The sequence below is a fragment of the Malaclemys terrapin genome, chromosome 25, assembly GCF_027887155.1.
Source record: "Malaclemys terrapin pileata isolate rMalTer1 chromosome 25, rMalTer1.hap1, whole genome shotgun sequence".
Lineage (NCBI taxonomy): Eukaryota > Metazoa > Chordata > Testudines > Emydidae > Malaclemys > Malaclemys terrapin.
In genome coordinates, this window is record NC_071529.1 from 11,885,194 (window position 1) to 11,903,949 (window position 18,756).

An 18,756-nucleotide genomic window follows, 5' to 3' on the forward strand; every position below is an offset into this window, starting at 1 on the left:
GACTAGAAGGGGGGAAAAGAACAAACAGAATTCTGTATAACATTTCATGGGCTTAACTTCCAAATAAACAATTGTTTAATGAGCTGACATGGAGGTTCCCTATAATCATCCCTGATGTTCCAGCCATGGGCTGCACACAGCATAGCAAAATACACTTCACTCCTAACCTGCAAAATTCCTGTTGTTCATCACCCAAGCCTCAGGTCAAGCTCCACTAAGGCACCTCAAGCCTGATTGGCAGCAACTCCTGCTCTTCCTGTCCCGGATCTCTTTAGACAGGGTGCCAGTTTGTACCAAGCTGCAGGATGATTGGCTGGACGAGGACAAAAGAAATGAGATTTATCTTCATTCGGGATTCAACCTAGATCAACTCTCCTGGATCCAGAAGAAAGACCCAAGCTTTCAATTTGTTAGTCAGCCAACTGAACAGCGACCACAAAGTTGTTATTTTTGTTGTTCTACCTCAATAACTTGCAAATCAAATACGCTTCGTTTACAAGTCAAAATGAGATGGTCTTAACTTAGCAGCTGCATCTGGTATCAGAAACCCAAACAGCATTCTTTCCTCTTCATACCTCACCCATCACACTGGAAGGATATGATTAAGTCGATATGATGCACAACACATAGGGAGCCGACCGATTGCCTATTTTAATCACATTTCTGACTATATAGCCACACTCATTCTAGGGATGCTGGCGTTTTTCAGACCATTATACGCTCAAGATGCTTAATAGCCCACATCTGCAATAGCCATAAAGCCGCCTGTTACCCATGTACAGCACTGCCTTGACTCAGCATCAATGCTCAAGTGATCTGTGCCTTGAGCAGTCTTCTGTAGCTTTAAGTCCCCGCTTTCCTGCCTATAGCTTATGCAAAATTCTCCTCCCTGCCCCCTTCTCACACACATTAAGCATGGCTACATTAACCCAATTCTGTCGCCTTTAGTGGTTCCTTTTCCATTTCAGGATTCAGCTCCAAGCTCCCTCCTTGGTTTTTAAAGCCCGTGATGACTTGCGCCAGCGGTCTTTATACAACTAGTTTCTATTTTATTCCCCCTTTCTCTGCACTGCTAGATAATCTCACCTCTGCTGGTGCAAAAGCCCCTCTGCAGCTCCTGCCACTTGAAACATCTTCCTGCATCTCTACCACCCCAACTTTTCATCTCATGGTTTCAGTTGAGATTTGGAATCTCTTCTCCCTTGTCTACACCTCGTAAATTCTGTCCCTCAGCTATTAGTTCTCTCATATTTGGGATATAGGCTGTATGCAAAATGCTGTACAAGATATACAGGTCTTCTGCGACGATTAATCTGAAGCAGCAACACCTCTTCAGGCCTTGAACAGAACACAAAAAGCAGGACATCAATTTCACATTGACATTTTTATTAACGCCAACTGTTTTAATTTTTTTTTTATTTTAAAACAATAGCACAAAAATGTTCAGGGAAGCAGTCGGACAGTTAGTCTGATGACCTTCTGAAACACAGTTAAGCCACACCAAATATGAATTCCTGTTAAAAGAAAAAACTGTGGGAACTCAAACGTTCGTTTATTAGATAGTGTTGTCTGATTAGTAGACCATGCCGTTTTGTGAAGTCAATGATGGCACACAGCTTAGACTTCATCTAAGTCACACCAGTTATCACTAATTTAAGGCTTCTGAATCAAATGACCATCAACATCACAGCAAAGGAACAAAAATAAAAGCAAGTGTGGCTATGGCTATGAGGAGGCTGGACAAGCTAGATCTTTTAAACAAGTAACGGTGCCCGCCCCTTAACGGTGGCTATGGGGAAACCAGTCACACACTACTCTAGCTCCTCATTCACATGCATTTTGAGGGTGCATTTAATAAGGAAAAAAATATTGCATGAATTGATCTCTTATTTAATGTGGCTGTGAAAGATGTTTCTTTAACAATTCCTTTATCTCTAAGAAGGACATCAGCAAGTGGAACCAAGGAGAAAAACCAAAGAGCAACAGAACATTTTTCTTTTTGCCAAGAGGTGACACAGAAGGGATGGGGGGGGAACCTACTATCCTTGGATTTGATTGGAGGTTGCAGGAAAATAATCTCCCAAAAACCACGCAAGTGGAATTTATGCACAGATTCAGAGTATGTTATACCAGCTACCTGTCTTTCATAGTGAACTGTTCCACACGACGCGCACTACAGTGTCTTTTAGGTCTCTGTCTTACACAGAGGTGTTAACCCATTCCTGCCCCAGACATCACAAAATTCCACTGACCCAGAGCCTCTGGTTTCCTTTTTAGGGGATGTAAAAAAACAGAACATCTGTCAATAAGAGTGTAGGAAGGGGGTGTTAAATATTTTAACCACTGACAAGGCTTGAGGAAGTTTCACAGTTTTGTTATGCTCTATTTTATTACTATCATATTTACAGACTTTTTTTTTGCTGAATTGCTGATAATTTTTTTTAATAGAATTTAATTCTGGAGTGTGAGCAGGAACCAGTTAACTACATTCATTGTCCAATCCCCATTGCTTTGAGAAAAGACTCCAAATTCTTGGCATATGAACCAGCTGTTGGGTAGCTCCTCCCTCTCCCCCTGACGAGGCAGTAGGACTGCAGTAGCTGCATGCACAGATTCACACCATGGCTGGCGGGGCCTTGCGCTGCAGAAGATATTGGTGGATGCTCTCGGCGTCCCGATTCAGCCAAGCTGCATTCAGCAAGATATTTTCACAGCACTGCTGGACAGTGCGTTCTGCCGACGGAGCAGGGTGAGTCTCGAAGAAGGCCTGAATAAAACACACACCATCATCCATAAAGGCGTAACACCCACACACAAAAATATGGTTTTTTAAATGGTCAAATTCACCAGTTGGGTAGAAAGTATTTCTACGAAACCAACGATTACACAGTACCTAGCTCCTTGGGAGCCCTTACTCATGCGAGAGGAGACAATGATGTCAATGAGCGTAGCTGGGTGAGTAAAGGCCACAGGATGGGGCTCTTCGTTTGCTAGGCTACTTGTGTAACCACAGGTACTGCAGGGGAACAGCAAAATGTCTGCTCTGGTAGGGAAAATCCACAGCATTATTTCTGCAAACTGGTTGAGACAGAGCCGTCTACTGCTACGTACTGACTACCAGTGACAGCAAACTGCGCTGAAATGAAGACAGGGCCAGCAGCCATCTCATCATGGGAGGGCAGCAAATGAGAAACAAATGCAAGGTGTGAATGTCACTAGGCTACTTGGAAGACACTAAATTACGCCCACGGCCCTTTAGGATTACTAATACCTTCGCTAACGGTCACATTTTTTTTTAACATGCTGCTTTTAAATGGGCCTCTGTCCCAGAGGAGAAGGGACACTGCTGAGAGCACGCAGACCTGCCCTTCTCTCCACTCCCTGGAAGAATAGAAGTTGACCACATGGAAATAATTCCAGCCAGAGAACACTCCATTAAAGACTGTCACTTAGCATTTCAGAATTAACTGACTACAGGGGCAGAGTGGAGGATGCTGTCGAAATAAGAATGAATAATCATTACATTTATTTGCATACTAGTGAGCTCTTCCCCACTACAGCAGAACCTCACTAACTCATACTATTGACTAGGAGAGCCACTGAGAATTAGCACATTAGTGAGCAAGGTAATAGTATAAATAATGACGGAAACGGCACCACCAAGTACTCTGTTCACTTCTCGGGATAAGCGGATGAGTTTTGTGTAGGGGACAGGGCTTCTGCACATCTCCTGCAGCACAGGAGGATTGCAGAGGTGTGACGTGGCTCATTCCTCTCACTGAGTGTTCTTCCCCCCATCTCCCAAAGTCAAACCCAGCCCCGCTCCGGCACATCCATTTTCAAGACAATCTTACTAGGCTTCTGCGTTTTAGAACAATCTGAATATTAAAATCAGCTTCTTATGGTGGGAGCTGTATCTGAGGAACCCCTTGACCAAATGACCCCAACTTGCAAAACTAAACACTACTCCAGGCCCTGTGTGACAGCAATATTATTTAAAGATTCGTAGAATTAAAGGTCAAAGGAGCCCATTAGATCATCTAGTCTGACCTCCTGTCGAACACAGGTCATTACATTTCACCCTGTTACCCCTATACTGAGCCCAAGAGCTTGTGTTTGGCTTAAGTATCTCTTCCAGAAAGGCAACCAGTCTTGATCTGAAGACATCAAGACATGGAGAATCTGCCGATTATGATGGGGCAATAGCCCCACCTGTTATGGTTGACTAGGGACTTCCATTTTAACAGAGATGAAAAAGGTCTACAAAAACTGTCTTTTGGCTTGGAGTATCATTTCTCAATGTTTATTGTAGTTTGTGCACGGTTAGATTTTTCTATAGCATTTGTGGGAGAAAAATATCATTTGAGGTTTGCTATGACTGTTCTAATAAAGGAGGAAATGTGGGTGAGGTCATATCTTTTATTGGACCAATTTCTGTTGGTGAGAGAAGTTGGTCCAATAAAAGATATTACCTCCCTCATCACGTCTCTCTAATACCCTGGGACCAACAGGGCTACGACGACACGTTTTAAAAAGGGCCATGTGACATCTGATATTTCTTTCCAGAAGAAGTTTCTGCAGGCAAAGAGCAAATATTGTCCACAACACATTTTCCACAAGTTGCCACGGACAGGCCTTGAACTCTCAGTATAAGAGTGCCGCTCAGATTCAATGGCCGAAGCTTGTCACCTTGAGCCAGCCACATACTCTGACATCAGACTGTCTGCAAACGTTCCAGCTTGTCCCAGTGTAGCTGTACACTGGCAAATGACTCTCTGGCTCCTCATCCTGGCTCAAACCACACTGCTGTCCAACTCTCACTAACCTTTTCAACATTGCTTTTCTGGAGAGAAAGTGGGAGCTAAACATTAGTTGAGATCAATCCTGAGAGAGTAAGATCAGTTTGCATCTGAAGAAGTGAGGTTCTTACCCACGAAAGTTTATGCTCCCAGTACTTCTGTTAGTCTCAAAGGTGCCACAGGACCCTCTGTTGCTTTTTACAGATTCAGACTAACACGGCTACCCCTCTGATACTTAAGATCAGTTTGAGCCCCAGGTACACACACTAAAAAAAAGTTATAACATTTTGATGTCATGATTATTTTAGGGGGACCATATCTTGGGAACCCCTAGGCCAAATGACCTCAAATGTAGACCACTAATCTACCCTGGATCCCCATGAAGTACAGGGATTTTCACGACCATCCAAATCTGTGAATTTTAGAGCAGTTGGAAAAATCAGCTGTTAAACGGTAAGCTAGTCTCCACCTTAACGACAGTGGTACTACCGCCTCTTTATAATCAATTTGCTTTATAGTTTATGTGGCACTTTACATCGTAAAAAGATGAACATTAGATAGTTAACCACCCCACCACTTCTGACATATGGAGGTTTTCATTCCAATTTACAAATGGTGGAAACAGGGCTAGTCTACATAACAAAAGTTGTACCAGTTTACCTAGTGGGATGATTTTAAACCAATGTAGTTAAACGGGTGCAAAAAGCTATGTGGACACTTATTCTAGTTCAAACCAGGTTTACTGCAGTTTACTTTGACTTGAATAGGCATCAGATTAAACTAAGCAAAAGTAAGCGTCCACACAGGGGGTCTGCACTGGTTCAACTAAATCAGGTTAAAAACCCATTTACTTAAACCAGTGACACTTTCTCATGTTGACAAGACCTGAGAAACAGAGGTTAAGTGCCCAAAATCACAGCCAGAGTCAAGAGACAAAGCTAGGATTTGAAATCAGGCGTCTCAGACTCCCCCACTCCTGTTTCTGTCAAAGAAAGCTAGTCACTCTTTCGTGATGTTAGAGGACAAGATTAAAGCAAGATGAGTCTTACCTTAACCTCTGCAGCCATTTTATCAATTGCAAATCCATCCACCGATAGCTGAAAAGGGATAAGAATATTTAGTTTTTAAGCCCGGAGAACCATTTTAATTAGAACTGTCTAGATGTTATTAACGACATGCCCAAAGTTTCCGGGCAACTGCACACACCTTTATTAGTCTGGATATTAAGAATCCACCCTGATAGCGATTATAAAGTTCCTCCCAATTGTCCTTTACAAATTTCCAGGCAGCTCTTCTTCCCTGCTTGCTGCTTCCAGCCACTCCGCCGATAACAGACACGGTATCCTGGGGACGTACCTCTTCCTGCAAACAAGGAGGAGGCAAACATTCAAGCCAGTGTCCTCGGAAACAGACCCTTTGCTTTATTTCCCAAGGCACTTTTCAGAGGTTGCTCTCGTAGACAGCATCTATCAGCTTCTGTTCTCCCGGGCTGTACACCTTTTGGCTTTTTAAGGTAGAGAACAACAAGCCAATCCATGAGGAAGAGCTGACACTAGTTAAACAGGAGAATGACTAACCCTGGGGCCTCAGAGCAGAGATCCTCAGTCTAGGGCTGAACATTAAAATACAAAGACAGGTGACACCCCTTCACGCTCTCCCTCGATACCCCTCTTGGGCCTGACACTGGGGTCTTGAGAGGTCTATGCCGCATTAACCATGGGATACAGTACGACTCTAGAAGATTTGGCAACAAGGCCAAAGGTTGGTGGGTCCTTTTCAAAAGCAGTTCTGATACTTCACCCTACCCTAGAGCCGTCCATCCTACTACCTCAAGGTGCTCTATAACAGCCCTGTTCCCATGAGGTAGACAAGCACCAACCCATCTGATAACTTACCGAAAGTGCAAAGGTCAGAACTTTTTGGATCAGTTCAGGTTGAGAGATGGCTCCGAGGACTCGCTCAATTCGGTTCTTCTCCTCCTGCATATCTGCTTGTTTGTGTAGCTTCAGGGAACAAGATTAAGCAATGTTAAACACAGCACAGATTAGGAGCAATCCTTATGTGGATTCTTACCCTGTACAGTAAATCATTCGCAATATACTGGAGCTGAATGGCTGGCACTCAAGTATAGAAGATTATGAAGTGGACATGTGGTACTACGCGGCTATGAATACTCCCACAGCTCTCCACATTATCTTCCCAGCAATGGGGCATATAGCCAACTGGTAATCTGCACTGGACTACTCACCACTTAGTTTACATAGGGTCAAGCAGGCACCACTCCTTTGAGCAATGGTACATTATTTTAAGAAAACAGGTGTAGGAGCCCACTAGATGGCACCTTAACACTATTTGTAACCAAACAGTTCTGTGGCAAACTAGTTTCCACGTCACTGCAGAAGATGGGAGCGACACTAGCTTCAGACAAACTGCCTCATAGATCAGTTTGTGAGGAAGAACATTTAGTTCCTGGCTGTATAAATGGACAGATCTTGAGGTGACAGGAACATAAGGCAACAAGAGCGCACTCACCTTTAGCATAGTGTCTAAAGTAGCACCATCTCCATGCTTCAAAACAGTTACATATACCTAAGAGAGAACACAAACAAGGAAGGTTCCTTGAAAAGCTGGCTTTTAGAAATGGAAAGACAGAGGAAAGATGGCAACATGGATGAATAGGCTATAGGTAAGATATTATACACAAGAGTACCCGTAGGAGTTCTCTTACAATATAAGCGATCTGCAATAATAAATTTCTCTCATCAGTGGTCTGAGACCAGATCTTGGAGCAGTTTACTGGTCCTGAAACTATCTGTACTGGCCCAGCCGCAGCAAGTCACAAGATAGTGGACTTTAAAAGATCTGTCTTACTCCTTGCCCTCCTGCTTCAAGTCACATTTCAGGACACCTCAAAGCTAGAAATCAATACTTTAAAAAATGCTATCAAGCTTTAATCTAACTAGAAAAGGGAGAGAGAGATTTTGGCTGCTAAAATCATGTTGGAAATTAAACATGAGACAGTGGTGCCAGGAGGCAGTCGCAAGAAAGCGATGACAGTGAAGTGATTTCCAGTGGGATAAGGCACAAACCATTCCTGGTTCTGGTAATTCACAAGATATCTGATCTTAAAACTTTTCAACTCTTTGATCTAGTCAGTCTCAGACCAATGTGATTTTCAACCCCTGATCTGGGGATAGAGATAATTAGAGTTTTTGTGGCACTTGCCTTAGACATGCTAAATAGCATACTAGTGAAAGAGTAAATGTTTTATTAAACTACATTAACTCACTGGTGACAGATATACAAAGATTAACAGAGTTTAAGGCCAGATGGGACCATTAGATCATCTGCTCTCACGTCCTATATATCACAGGCCACTGAATTTTATCCAAATACTCCTATGTTAAGCCCAATTATTTCAGTTAAATAAAGCATTTTAGTCCTCATGAAACTAAACACCTATAAGCATTCAGTCAGCTGCCTGGAGAAAGCCAGCAATTTAAGGATTAAACTGTGAATTACTGACTTGGAGCCAGCCACAATTCAATATAGGGCACAGCAGAAATGCATTTACCAAGCAACCTTAATTCTGTGGTACTGATTTCTGCTAGCTTGCCAAAGGGGATGGGGATCAGTTCACTAATAAGTTCCAAAGCAATGAGGAGGATTGCAAACTTGCTAGAAGCAAAATTCCAAAAACAAAAGGCAAGATCCGCTCTGTACAAACCTAATTCAGGGACAAAAACCTAGGCAGACAGTGCTGCAGTATGGGACTCATACTAATTCTGGTCACCGTAAATACAACAGTTTGGCACAGAACAAGAGGCAGAGTGAAAATGGGATTGGCTCCATTAGGAAGTAGAGTTCACAGTAACCTACAGGACTTCTAAGGTCAGCTGACAGGATGTGTTTTCCTTCTACGTGGTCCTTAAACCGACGTCGCGCTTCTTCTAATGTTGCCTTATGCCCAGCTTTTCCTAGTTTTCCCAAAACCAGGCCCCTCAGAAGTGCATCCAGATGACCTGATAAACAAGGGTAAGGAAGAGAGAAAAATTAATTTGGGACAATATTTAAGCAGCTCCATTCACGACCTACAGCCATTAGGGCAGGCTATAAATGCACAATCATCTTCTCTTCCACATCCTTGTAAGCTGTGTAAAAAAGCTAGATCTTTTCCACTTCCCTGGTTCTGCTGGAGAGTGCATTGATTTTTGAGTAGAGGTTCATGAGAAGGGGATTTTGAAGGCTAGACACAAATAGGTAGATCTGTAATCTGGCCTAACTGAAGTTAAGCTCAAATGGGGATTATACCCGTCAGTGCTTTGCTACAACAGTGACTCAGATTAGTCCAGGACAAGTAGTGCATGCATAAAGATTTTCATTGGCCTTGCAATCTTTGCACTATCAGACTCATAGCTAGGGTAAGAGACCTTTCAAGGTGCAGAGAATCATGCTGAGATGGATTTTACCACGTCAGCTGGCTTTAACTGCAGCAGGAAAACACGAGGAACATTTTTCTAAACACACCAGCAATGCCCCATCCCTCAAAATGCTTTGCACCCCCCAAAAATTTTAACCTATTCACCATATAGCAGTATTTCAAAACCACTATTAAATTCCATAGCATAAAAAAATCTCCTACCCTCTCCAGGTTTGGGGTCCCATCCCAGCCTCTCTCCTATGGGTGAAAAGACATCTTTCACAAACACCTGGATTTCCTCATAGAAGTCTGTGTGGGACAAGAGAGTTGAGAGAATCCCCAGGTTACAGCTCAGGTCGCTCCACACAGTATAATTGGGCTCATTCACAAAAGCCTCCATGACTTTTAGAACATCTACAGTGCTAATGATTCCAGCTCGGGCCTGGGAGAGGAAAAGAGACAAATTAATCTCATCTCCAAACAGAACTGAAACAGTCAATAGTTCACCACATAGTTATTTAACATTCTTTCCTCTTCACAGTCTACAGGGTCTGAATGTGAGCTGCACTTGTGTGTGGAGAAAGATAGTGTCAAGATGGGTCTATCGAGAGTTTCTCACCTGCCTTATTAATAATACACAGCACCCAGAGTGCACTGAACTGCAGACAAAGCACTTTATAAAAAGGAGGCTAAGGATAATAATGGGAAAAATCGAGGGACTTTCTCAAAGTCACAGTATGTTTGTGTTAGGGCTGAAAACAGACCCCCTCCCCCCGAGACCTTCCTTTCTCCCTGTCAGATTCTGTGTCCACTGAAACCTCATTTTGGATTAAACATCTAAATTTTACTTGTTACCATTTTTGCTGTTTACTTTTTGCCCTTCGTTCAGTTGGGACAGGGAAACTAGGGAAGTCAGTTTCATTTCCCAGTTCTTGTGCGCTAGCACAAAATTGTTGTTTCCAGCACTATGAGAAAAGAATTAAATAACTGTTTTTTAAAAAAAGTGTCATGAAAATATTTTTGTTCCGAGCAGTTTACAATACCTAAGCTACAGGCCAAAACTACTGACAGCTTCTCCTTAAAAACTGTAGCAGCTAAACCGTGGCATACTTTACAAGCTTAGGACTACTTCTATCTCTAAAGTTGCAGGAAGTCAATGTAGTCTCAAAATTGTGTTTAAATCCCTCAACTGATTGCTGACCGGCAATATAAGAAAGTATGACTTCAGTTACAGGCGCTAACTGCTCCAAGAGCCCACCTTATGGGACATTTGTATCTTCTAAAGGTGATACTCAAAGCTGGTACACCTTGCTTTAATGCAAATCTGTGCTTTGACACTGTGTCCAAAACCACCAGTCATTTCTTTCAGCAAAAGAGGACCTTATCTAGCCAATTTCAGGAAAGGAGAAGGGGGGTCGACTGTTTCATATCTAATGCTCAAACCCTATGCAGTTTCAAAAAAAAAAAAAAAAATGTGTATAGTATGTGGGACATAAAAATGGATTCTGTCCCCAGAGGGTAGACAGTTGACAAGCTTCCCCAACAAGCCCTTTACTCAAACCCCTTTTAGGGATCAGGAACTAATCCTGACCCAGGTGAGAGAAGCAAGGGAAGTTTCCCAGATACTATTTGTTTATTAAAAAACCACTAAGTGTGAAACACCCCTGCGGGAAACAGCAAAACAGAGTTGCAGGCTCAGGTTCGTGCCACAGGATTTAAATTTATACTACAAGTTCTAACTTGCAAAGCTCATTAATAATCCTCTGTATGCAGTAATCCCAAAGGTGCTTTGACTCCAGGAACAGAGCCTGGCTCTTCAGACACTGATAGCTACAGTAACTGTAGTTCATCATCATCTGCAAAGCGGACAACCTAGGGCAGGAAGCATGTTGCTCACCAGTGAGAAGAGATCATTCTGCAGCCCAAGCCTGTCCACAGGGGGTAGGGAGAGGTCTTGGATCGCTGGTATTAAACTCTCCAGCATGTCAGGGCTGTACTGAGTACGGTAAAACCCTACTGTTCCCAGGTTTAACTGAAATACACCAAAACAAAACCAACATTACCAGCACTGAATAAATAAGCACACTGTTGTCCTTCTGGAGTATATGGAAACAGTTTTCAAATAGTCCTTGTCTGTACATGCAGCAGAATCAGCCATGCAGTCATTTAAAAATCATAACTATTTTGCACAGCACAGAGGGAAAAAGAAATTAAGAGGTATGAACAAGGGAGAACAGATCTGAAATAAGGTGTGCTGAAGCAGAGATATCCAGAATGGCAGAAGTGGCAGAGGTGAAAGCTCTTGCACCATCAGTGGTGAGTTTATGTGGGGGAGACAGAGGCTAGTATTTAAAATTAGTGGGGAAGAGAGCAGAGAGAAACTAGCTCCCTGAGGTAGACTGGATCAACTCCATAACAAGGAGGGCAATTCTGAATGGAAGCCTAAAGCGAACAGTGTCAGTGGAGCTGTCTGAGGATGGGGTGACATGGACATGCATCTGTATATGTCTGAAGGCAGACCGGAGCATTCTGGGTCTTGGAGGAATCAGCGAAGGGGACTGCAGTGTAGACACACATCTAAGTACAGAGGAAGAACAAAAACTGCGGCATCTAACGTCACTCCACAACCAGCTCAATTCAATTCTGATACTGGCAATGCCAGTGCAATATTTAGAAACTGTCCAAATCAAGTTTGCAGATCTCTTTCTACTTCCTGCAGAAAGACAACTAAACGTCTCTGTCCTGTGTAAAAGTGCTGTGTGATAAGTAAACGTGATAAACGGCACGTCAGCTGAAATAATATTACATTTCAATGACTCAAGCTGGGTGTTCACACGTCCGGGCTGGTTTAACCGTGTTAAGATATAAAGGAGCTCAGCCAGGCTTTGAATTTATCACCCAAACAGGACAGAGGGAAGTTCATACCTCTGCAGGTGTAACTGCACCAGGCAGTGGGCTGATTTAGCGAAGCAAAACAAAGGATGGTGATTCTCTCTCAGAAGGGCAAAGAAGTGATATTTCAGACAATATGATCTCAACTCTGCTTCTCCCATTCTCAACGGGCACATCTGAAGGTTAATCTTGGTGGAGCCCACCCAGGGCGCTACACTCCCCACTTTAAACCTCTTAGAATTCCTTGTGTTGGAGTCCAAGGATGCAGTGTTCCTCCTCTAGCCAGTAAGAGGAATGCAAAATCTCTTCTCAAGAAGATAGTAACAACTGAAACAAGCAGGAGTCAAATCTGTCAAGTCCAACACACCACAAATAGAACAACCCTTGAACACTACAGGACCAGAGATCAAGCACCACCATGCAGCTCTATTCTGAAAAGTGACTCTGAAATGACATTGTAGGGTTCCAGATGTGTCTCACTGAGTCCATATCAAATGATCTCAGTTTACAAACACAACTATAAAAAGCAACAGAGGGTCCTGTGGCACCTTTAAGACTAACAGAAGTATTGGGAGCATAAGCTTTCGTGGGTAAGAACCTCACTTCTTCAGATGCAAGTGAAAGAAAGAAGTGAGGTTCTTACCCACGAAAGCTTATGCTCCCAATACTTCTGTTAGTCTTAAAGGTGCCACAGGACCCTCTGTTGCTTTTTACAGATTCAGACTAACATGGCTACCCCTCTGATACTAAACACAACTATGTTTTTTGTTACCTGCTAGCCTTACAAGTTCACCTTGGGTTGGGTTCCTTCCTTCTCAGGCATCACTAACTATCACAGATATCGCAAGTCAAGTCCCGCCCTCACTGACAAACGTGTAAGTCCATTGTCTTTTAAGTTATGCACTCTTATTACTGGTGAGGAGGAAGGAACTCAGCTTCATTCTCTGATTTCAAGGTGAACTTGGAAGAACTGCCAGCAGGAAAAGAGGATGTTACTTACCTGTAACTGGAGGTTCTTTGAGATGTATGGTCCCTATGTGTATTCCATATGTGGGTGCATATGTGCGCCATGCACCTGAGTCCGGAAGGTTTTCTTAGCAGTGTTTGTTGACTAACACGTGCGTTGTGCATCCCCTCATGCTCGCAGCCGAAGGTATAATAGGTTGTGTGGATCAACGCTTCTCCAGTATCCCTCTTACTGCTGAGTACTCCAGTCAGCAGCAGAGGGGATTGAGGGCAGGTATTGGAATACAAATAGGGACCACACATCTCGAAGAACCTCCAATTAGAGGTAAGCAACCTCCTCTCCTCTTTGAGTGATAGTCCCTATGCATATTCCATACAAGGTGAGTAGTGAGCAGTGCGAAGGCAGGTGCGAGGACAGGCAGTCTGCAGTATGGCACGGCCTACAGCAGCACCTGCAGCCGCCGCTTGGGCGATGGCATAGTGAGACGTGAACGTGTGTACGGAGCGCCAGTTGCTGCATGACAGATGTCTTGCCACGAGACATCCGTGAGGCAGACTGACATGGCTGCTTTTGCTTGCGTAGAGTGCGCCATGACTCCATCATGGGGCAATCTATAAGGGCAATCTGCCATCATGGCCACCAGCTTACTGACCCATCTAGCTGAAGTGATGGCCAACAAAAATATCACCTTCATGGAGAAGTGAGAGAGGGAGCACGTTGCCAGCAGCTCAAAAGGTGGCTTTGCGAGGGTGGAGGGAACGAGGTTAAGGTCCCACAGGGGTGTGAGCTTGAGTACTGGCAAGAAGGTATTGAGTAAACCCTTCATGAAATGGATGGTGGTAAGATGTGTAAACACAGAGGCGTTGTCCATGCGGGAGGGAAGAGCGAGGGGCACCGAGCGCCACCAAATGGACTCAGAGGTCTTGCAATTGAAAAGGCCTGACATTTTGAGATCAAGAAGGTAGCCGAGGACGATAAATACCACACTCGGTGGGTGTTGATGGCAGAGAGCCTACAAGATGAACTGTTGCCACGTAGCTGGCCCTGGGGGATGCCCTCCTGCCTTGGTTAAGGATGCCTCACACTGAGGAGTAGCAGACTCTGTCTACCCTTGAGCCCCATCCAAATACCAGGTTGAGGTGAAAAGTGCCTGGGTTAGGGTGCCAAACCTGGCCCCGATCTTGTGTCAGGAGATCTGGGAGTGAGCGGAGGCAAAGTGGCGAGTGAGTGGAGAGTATGAGGAGGTCCGTGAACCAGAACTGGTGTGGCCAGAACAGGTCTACAAGTATGACGGTAGTTTGGTCCCGTCAGATCTTGCATAACACTTGTGGGAGGAGGGGAATGAGGGCAAAAGGCATAGCGGAGGTCACCCGTCTAGGAGAGGAAAAGAGTGTCGCCCTGTGAATCTTCCCCTCTGGCTCCCCACAGCAATAAAGGGGCAGCTTTTGGTTAGCAAAGAGGCCCCCGTGGGATGCCCCATTTGTGGAAGACGTATCAGAGTCTGACTTTGTGTAACTCCCACTCATGGTCAAGGTAGAGTCCTTCTGAGTGTGTCAGCTAGGGAATTTTGGGTGCCTGGGGGGTATGTGGCTTGGAGCGTCATGTGGTGTTTGATGCACCAGTTCCAAAAGTGGATGGACTCAGTGCAGATGGCGGGAGACTTGGCAACACCCGGCTTGATGTACACGACCGCTGCGATGTTGTTGTAGAGCAATTGAATGTGCCGAGACCAAATGAGAGGAAGAAATGCCTGGCATGCAAAACGGACTGCCCTCAGTTCCAGCACATTTATGTGCATTCTGACCTCTTGTGGCATCCAACCCTCCGGGACTATGTGATGGTCTAGATGGGCTCCCCAACCCACGAGGGAGGTGTCTGCTGTGATAGTGGCCTGCAGGGTGGGAAGGATGAAGGGGGTCCCGACCATGACCTTGGAAGGATCAGTCCACCACATGAGGGAAGCCAGAATTGTTTGCAGAACAACAATTCTGGCCCCAAATGGTCCTTGCTGGGTATGTAGATGGAGAGGAGCCACAGGTGGAGGACACACATGTGCAGACTTGTGTGTGGTGTGACGGAGGTATGTCCGAGAGAGAGAGAGAACGAACAGCAGACCATGGTGCGCAGCTTGAGATGCAGGTCTGCAATTCTGGCTCTCAGAGTGGCCGTCCATTGGGAGGAAGGCTCATGCCACAATGGGGTCGAGCCATGCCCCAACAAATGGAATCATCTGTGTAGACAGGAGCACTGACTTGTCCTCGCTGATGCAAATACCTAGAGATGTCAGGAGAGTGCGAAGGTGAGGATGGCAGAGGTGAGTTCTTGTCGGGATAGCACGACAAGGATTCATTTGTCCAGGTAGGAGGACACAGAGTAGCCGAGGCAGCGTATTTGTGCTGCTATGATGACAAAGACTTTCATGAAGACTCACGGAGCCGTTGCTATGACGAAAGGAAGGACGTGGAATTGGTAGTGGTGATGTCCTAGCTGGAAATGGAAAAATTTCTGGTGGGCCGGATGAATGTCGATGTGGAAGTAGGCATCCATGCCAAGAGCCACAAACCAGACCTCGTGGGGGAGAGATGGGATAATTGATACCAGTGTTACCGTATGGAATTTGGATTTCCTGATTAAGGTGTTTAGTAGCTGAAGGTTGAGAATGGGACAGCGCCCATTTGATATGGAATCAGTGAGAGACTGGCCCATAATGTTATTTCATGGAGTCACCTTTCAAAGTACTTCTCTACCTTAAGAATGATTATTCCTTAACCTAAGTAGTTTATATGACAGCAATCCAACAAGGTAAGTGTTTTTCAGTTTTGACATTTAGATTCTGATACACGCACCACTATCTACAGAAGACCTTAACGCTGAATTTTTCACTTGCAGATCTGTACTGGCCTGGTAATAGCCAGTAAAAACTCTACACACTCGTGAAAGATAAACAGGACTATTTTTGGCCAGGATGGGCTTAGTTAAGCTGTGGTTGCTATGGGGATGCACAAGAAGCCACCACAGTTCAATTCAAAAGCTGCCTCAGTTTAATGGCATCGCTCAGCTTTTCCAAGCGTGGACTCCTAAATGGTCTGAGTTTACGTTGTCTAGAACGCTCTTGGAAGCAAACCCTCAAAGGGAAAGGACCTCACTAAGCAAGCGCTATGGAGCAGAGCCAGTACAGGGTAATGAAACCGACAAGACCCACCAGAAGCACAGCAAGCTTGCAACACAAAAGAGTAGGAAAGGAAAACAAATGGACCGAATGAAGCATAATGGAACATCTCAGTGAGGTTGAATTAAAGTCTCATGCATATGTTCCCTTCTGCACAAACTCACCTTCACCCACTGGCCTGGTTTAACATCTTTCAAAACCAACGTCAGCTCTGGCTTGTCCATCAGCACTTGCATTTTGGCACAGCTGGGGTCATCGCTTGTACAAATACTAATGGGAACCATCCACAGAGGGCAGTCCTCCCCTAAACACGGGAAAGGGAAAAATGAAGCCTGAGGAAAGGAGGTAGCAGACACTACTCGACACAGGTTCAGGCTGATGTTCCAGCAGGTTTCAGTGGCCAACTGAACACAACAGTTTAAAGTCAGCTAATTCTGACAGTCAGAAAAATGGCAACGATTCTGAGAGAAAAGGATCATTTTAGAATCTGACAACAGGAGTCCATATATCACTTCTGAAATAAAACGTTTTAATTTCTGTACATGCAGTAGCTAACCAGCAGTTGTAGCTACTTAAATTATAAACGACAAGCTTGTGCTTGCTCTTAGACATGGAGAATTTACTCGGTTACTGAGGCCCATAAGATGAGCTCTTTAAGATGGCAGTCAAGGCCCTAGACTGGATATTGAACAAAGGTTTAAACATCTTGCTACGATAATATAAAAGCATTTTACAGGTGCAAGTCTCTCCCCCATACATGTGATAATAACATGCAGACTCAGGATACATCTACACTGCTGAGGAAAAACTCACAGAGCCGAGCCTCGGAGCCTGGGTCGACTGACATTTGGGAGACATTTGGGCTCCGATTCCTTCCCTGCCGTAGGTGTCAGAATCTGGGCTTCAGCCCAAGCCTCTACACTGTTATTTTGAACCCCACACCCAGTGAGGCTGAGTCAATCGACCTGGGCTCTGAGACGCGGCGCTGGGTTTTTCTTTGCAGCACAGACATACTCTAAAAATGCAAGCGCACCCAGGGCTTAGCTTAACTTTGGGTTTTAACAAGTATTTAAAAAAATATCTAAATCCTAAAAGGGCACCTGCCTGTGCAATCAGACAGTGCAAGAGTTGAGTTTCACGGAAGTGCTGGCGCGGCATACAATATGATGCACGGCTCGACTCCTGCTATTAGCCTTCATCTTACCGCTATATGGTCCACTGGCACAGAACTTCTTCTGGACTAACTTCAGAACTTTGTCCTCTTCTTGCTAAAAATGGAAAATAAATGCTAGAGTAGTATCGATTTCAAAAACTTCCATGATGGAAGAACATTGACATGAAAACTCAGAATAACTGGAAAATGTTTTTTTTTCCAGTTCCCCTTCTCCCACTGCTCAAATCAATTGGGGCAGAGGTTGTTTTTTTCTTTTTAAACTAGCAAGCAACACAACTGGAAATGGATACTAGGGTATCATTCACTAGATTCAGGACAGAGTCCCAGCACATTTAAAGATCCATAGAGTTTAAGGCCAGAAGGAACTTCTAGATCATCTAGTCTGACCTTCTGCATAGCACAGGCCATTCAATTTTACCCAGTTACCCCTATATTAAGCACAATCACTTGTGTGTGGCAAAAGCGTATCTTCTAAAAAGGCATCCAGTCTACAAATCAAGACACCAAGAGATTAAGAATCTGCCACATCCCCCTTGGCAGTTTGTTCCAAAGGTTGATGCTGCATGCAGTATTCCTGTATTGGTCTCCCAGTGTTGGATAGAGTTAAAATCACCTCCCTACTCCTAACTCACTACTTCCCTGTTTCTACATCCAAGGATTGCATTAGCCCTTTTTGCCACAGCATCACACTGGGAGATCATGTTGAGTAGCTTATCCGTTCTGACCTCTAAATCACTGCTTTCCAGGATGCAGTCCCCCATTCCATAGGCATGACTTGCATTCCTTGTTCCTAGAAGTATAATTCTGCATTTGGCTATATTAAAACACATTTTTGTTGGAACAGGCTCATCTTACCAAGCCATCCAGTATCCCTCAGTATCACTGCCCTATTGTCATATGTTATCATTCCGCTAATCTTTGGGTTAGTCGCAAATTTTATCAGCGGCCATTTTACGTTTACTTCCAGAGCATTGATGAACAAGTGGTGAGCCTCGGGCCAGTCCCTGCAGAACCCCACTAGAAACACCCCTAATTTGATTATTATTCCCCAAAATGATGAATGGAGATTTCAGCTCCACTATCAAGAGTGGCCTCCAGTTGTCACTAAGGTATGAGTTCCTCATCTGAAGTCCCCAGCCTGTCCCATAACTGCAGGCACAGAGAACCAGAATCAAAGCAGCTGAAATTCAAACATGTCCTTAATCTGTACCAATGCCGAAAACCTACTGGGAGTACAATAGGGTCATTCTTCACAGGCTCACCTACTCCAAGACTGACGAACTGTAACCGTGGCAGTTAAGTGTCTTCAGTGCAGAAAAGCACTTTTATCTAATA

The 18,756-nt window shown here is 44.4% G+C and overlaps 1 protein-coding gene across 1 annotated transcript in view; it reads right to left on the reverse strand.

Moving 5' to 3' along the window:
• Positions 1-1,365: 1,365 nt before the first annotated feature.
• The window catches only part of NPEPPS (aminopeptidase puromycin sensitive), a 60,801-nt gene continuing 43,410 nt past the window's right edge, over positions 1,366-18,756 (reverse strand). The window contains exons 14-23 of the mRNA XM_054014112.1: positions 17,452-17,515; positions 16,412-16,551; positions 11,117-11,251; positions 9,442-9,661; positions 8,679-8,821; positions 7,332-7,388; positions 6,695-6,802; positions 6,006-6,161; positions 5,849-5,896; positions 1,366-2,767 (exon numbers count right to left, since the gene is read on the reverse strand). Of these exons, the coding sequence (XP_053870087.1) occupies positions 2,615-2,767; positions 5,849-5,896; positions 6,006-6,161; positions 6,695-6,802; positions 7,332-7,388; positions 8,679-8,821; positions 9,442-9,661; positions 11,117-11,251; positions 16,412-16,551; positions 17,452-17,515 (1,224 nt within the window). The 3' untranslated portion in view covers positions 1,366-2,614. The remainder of the gene's footprint in view (positions 2,768-5,848; positions 5,897-6,005; positions 6,162-6,694; positions 6,803-7,331; positions 7,389-8,678; positions 8,822-9,441; positions 9,662-11,116; positions 11,252-16,411; positions 16,552-17,451; positions 17,516-18,756) is intronic.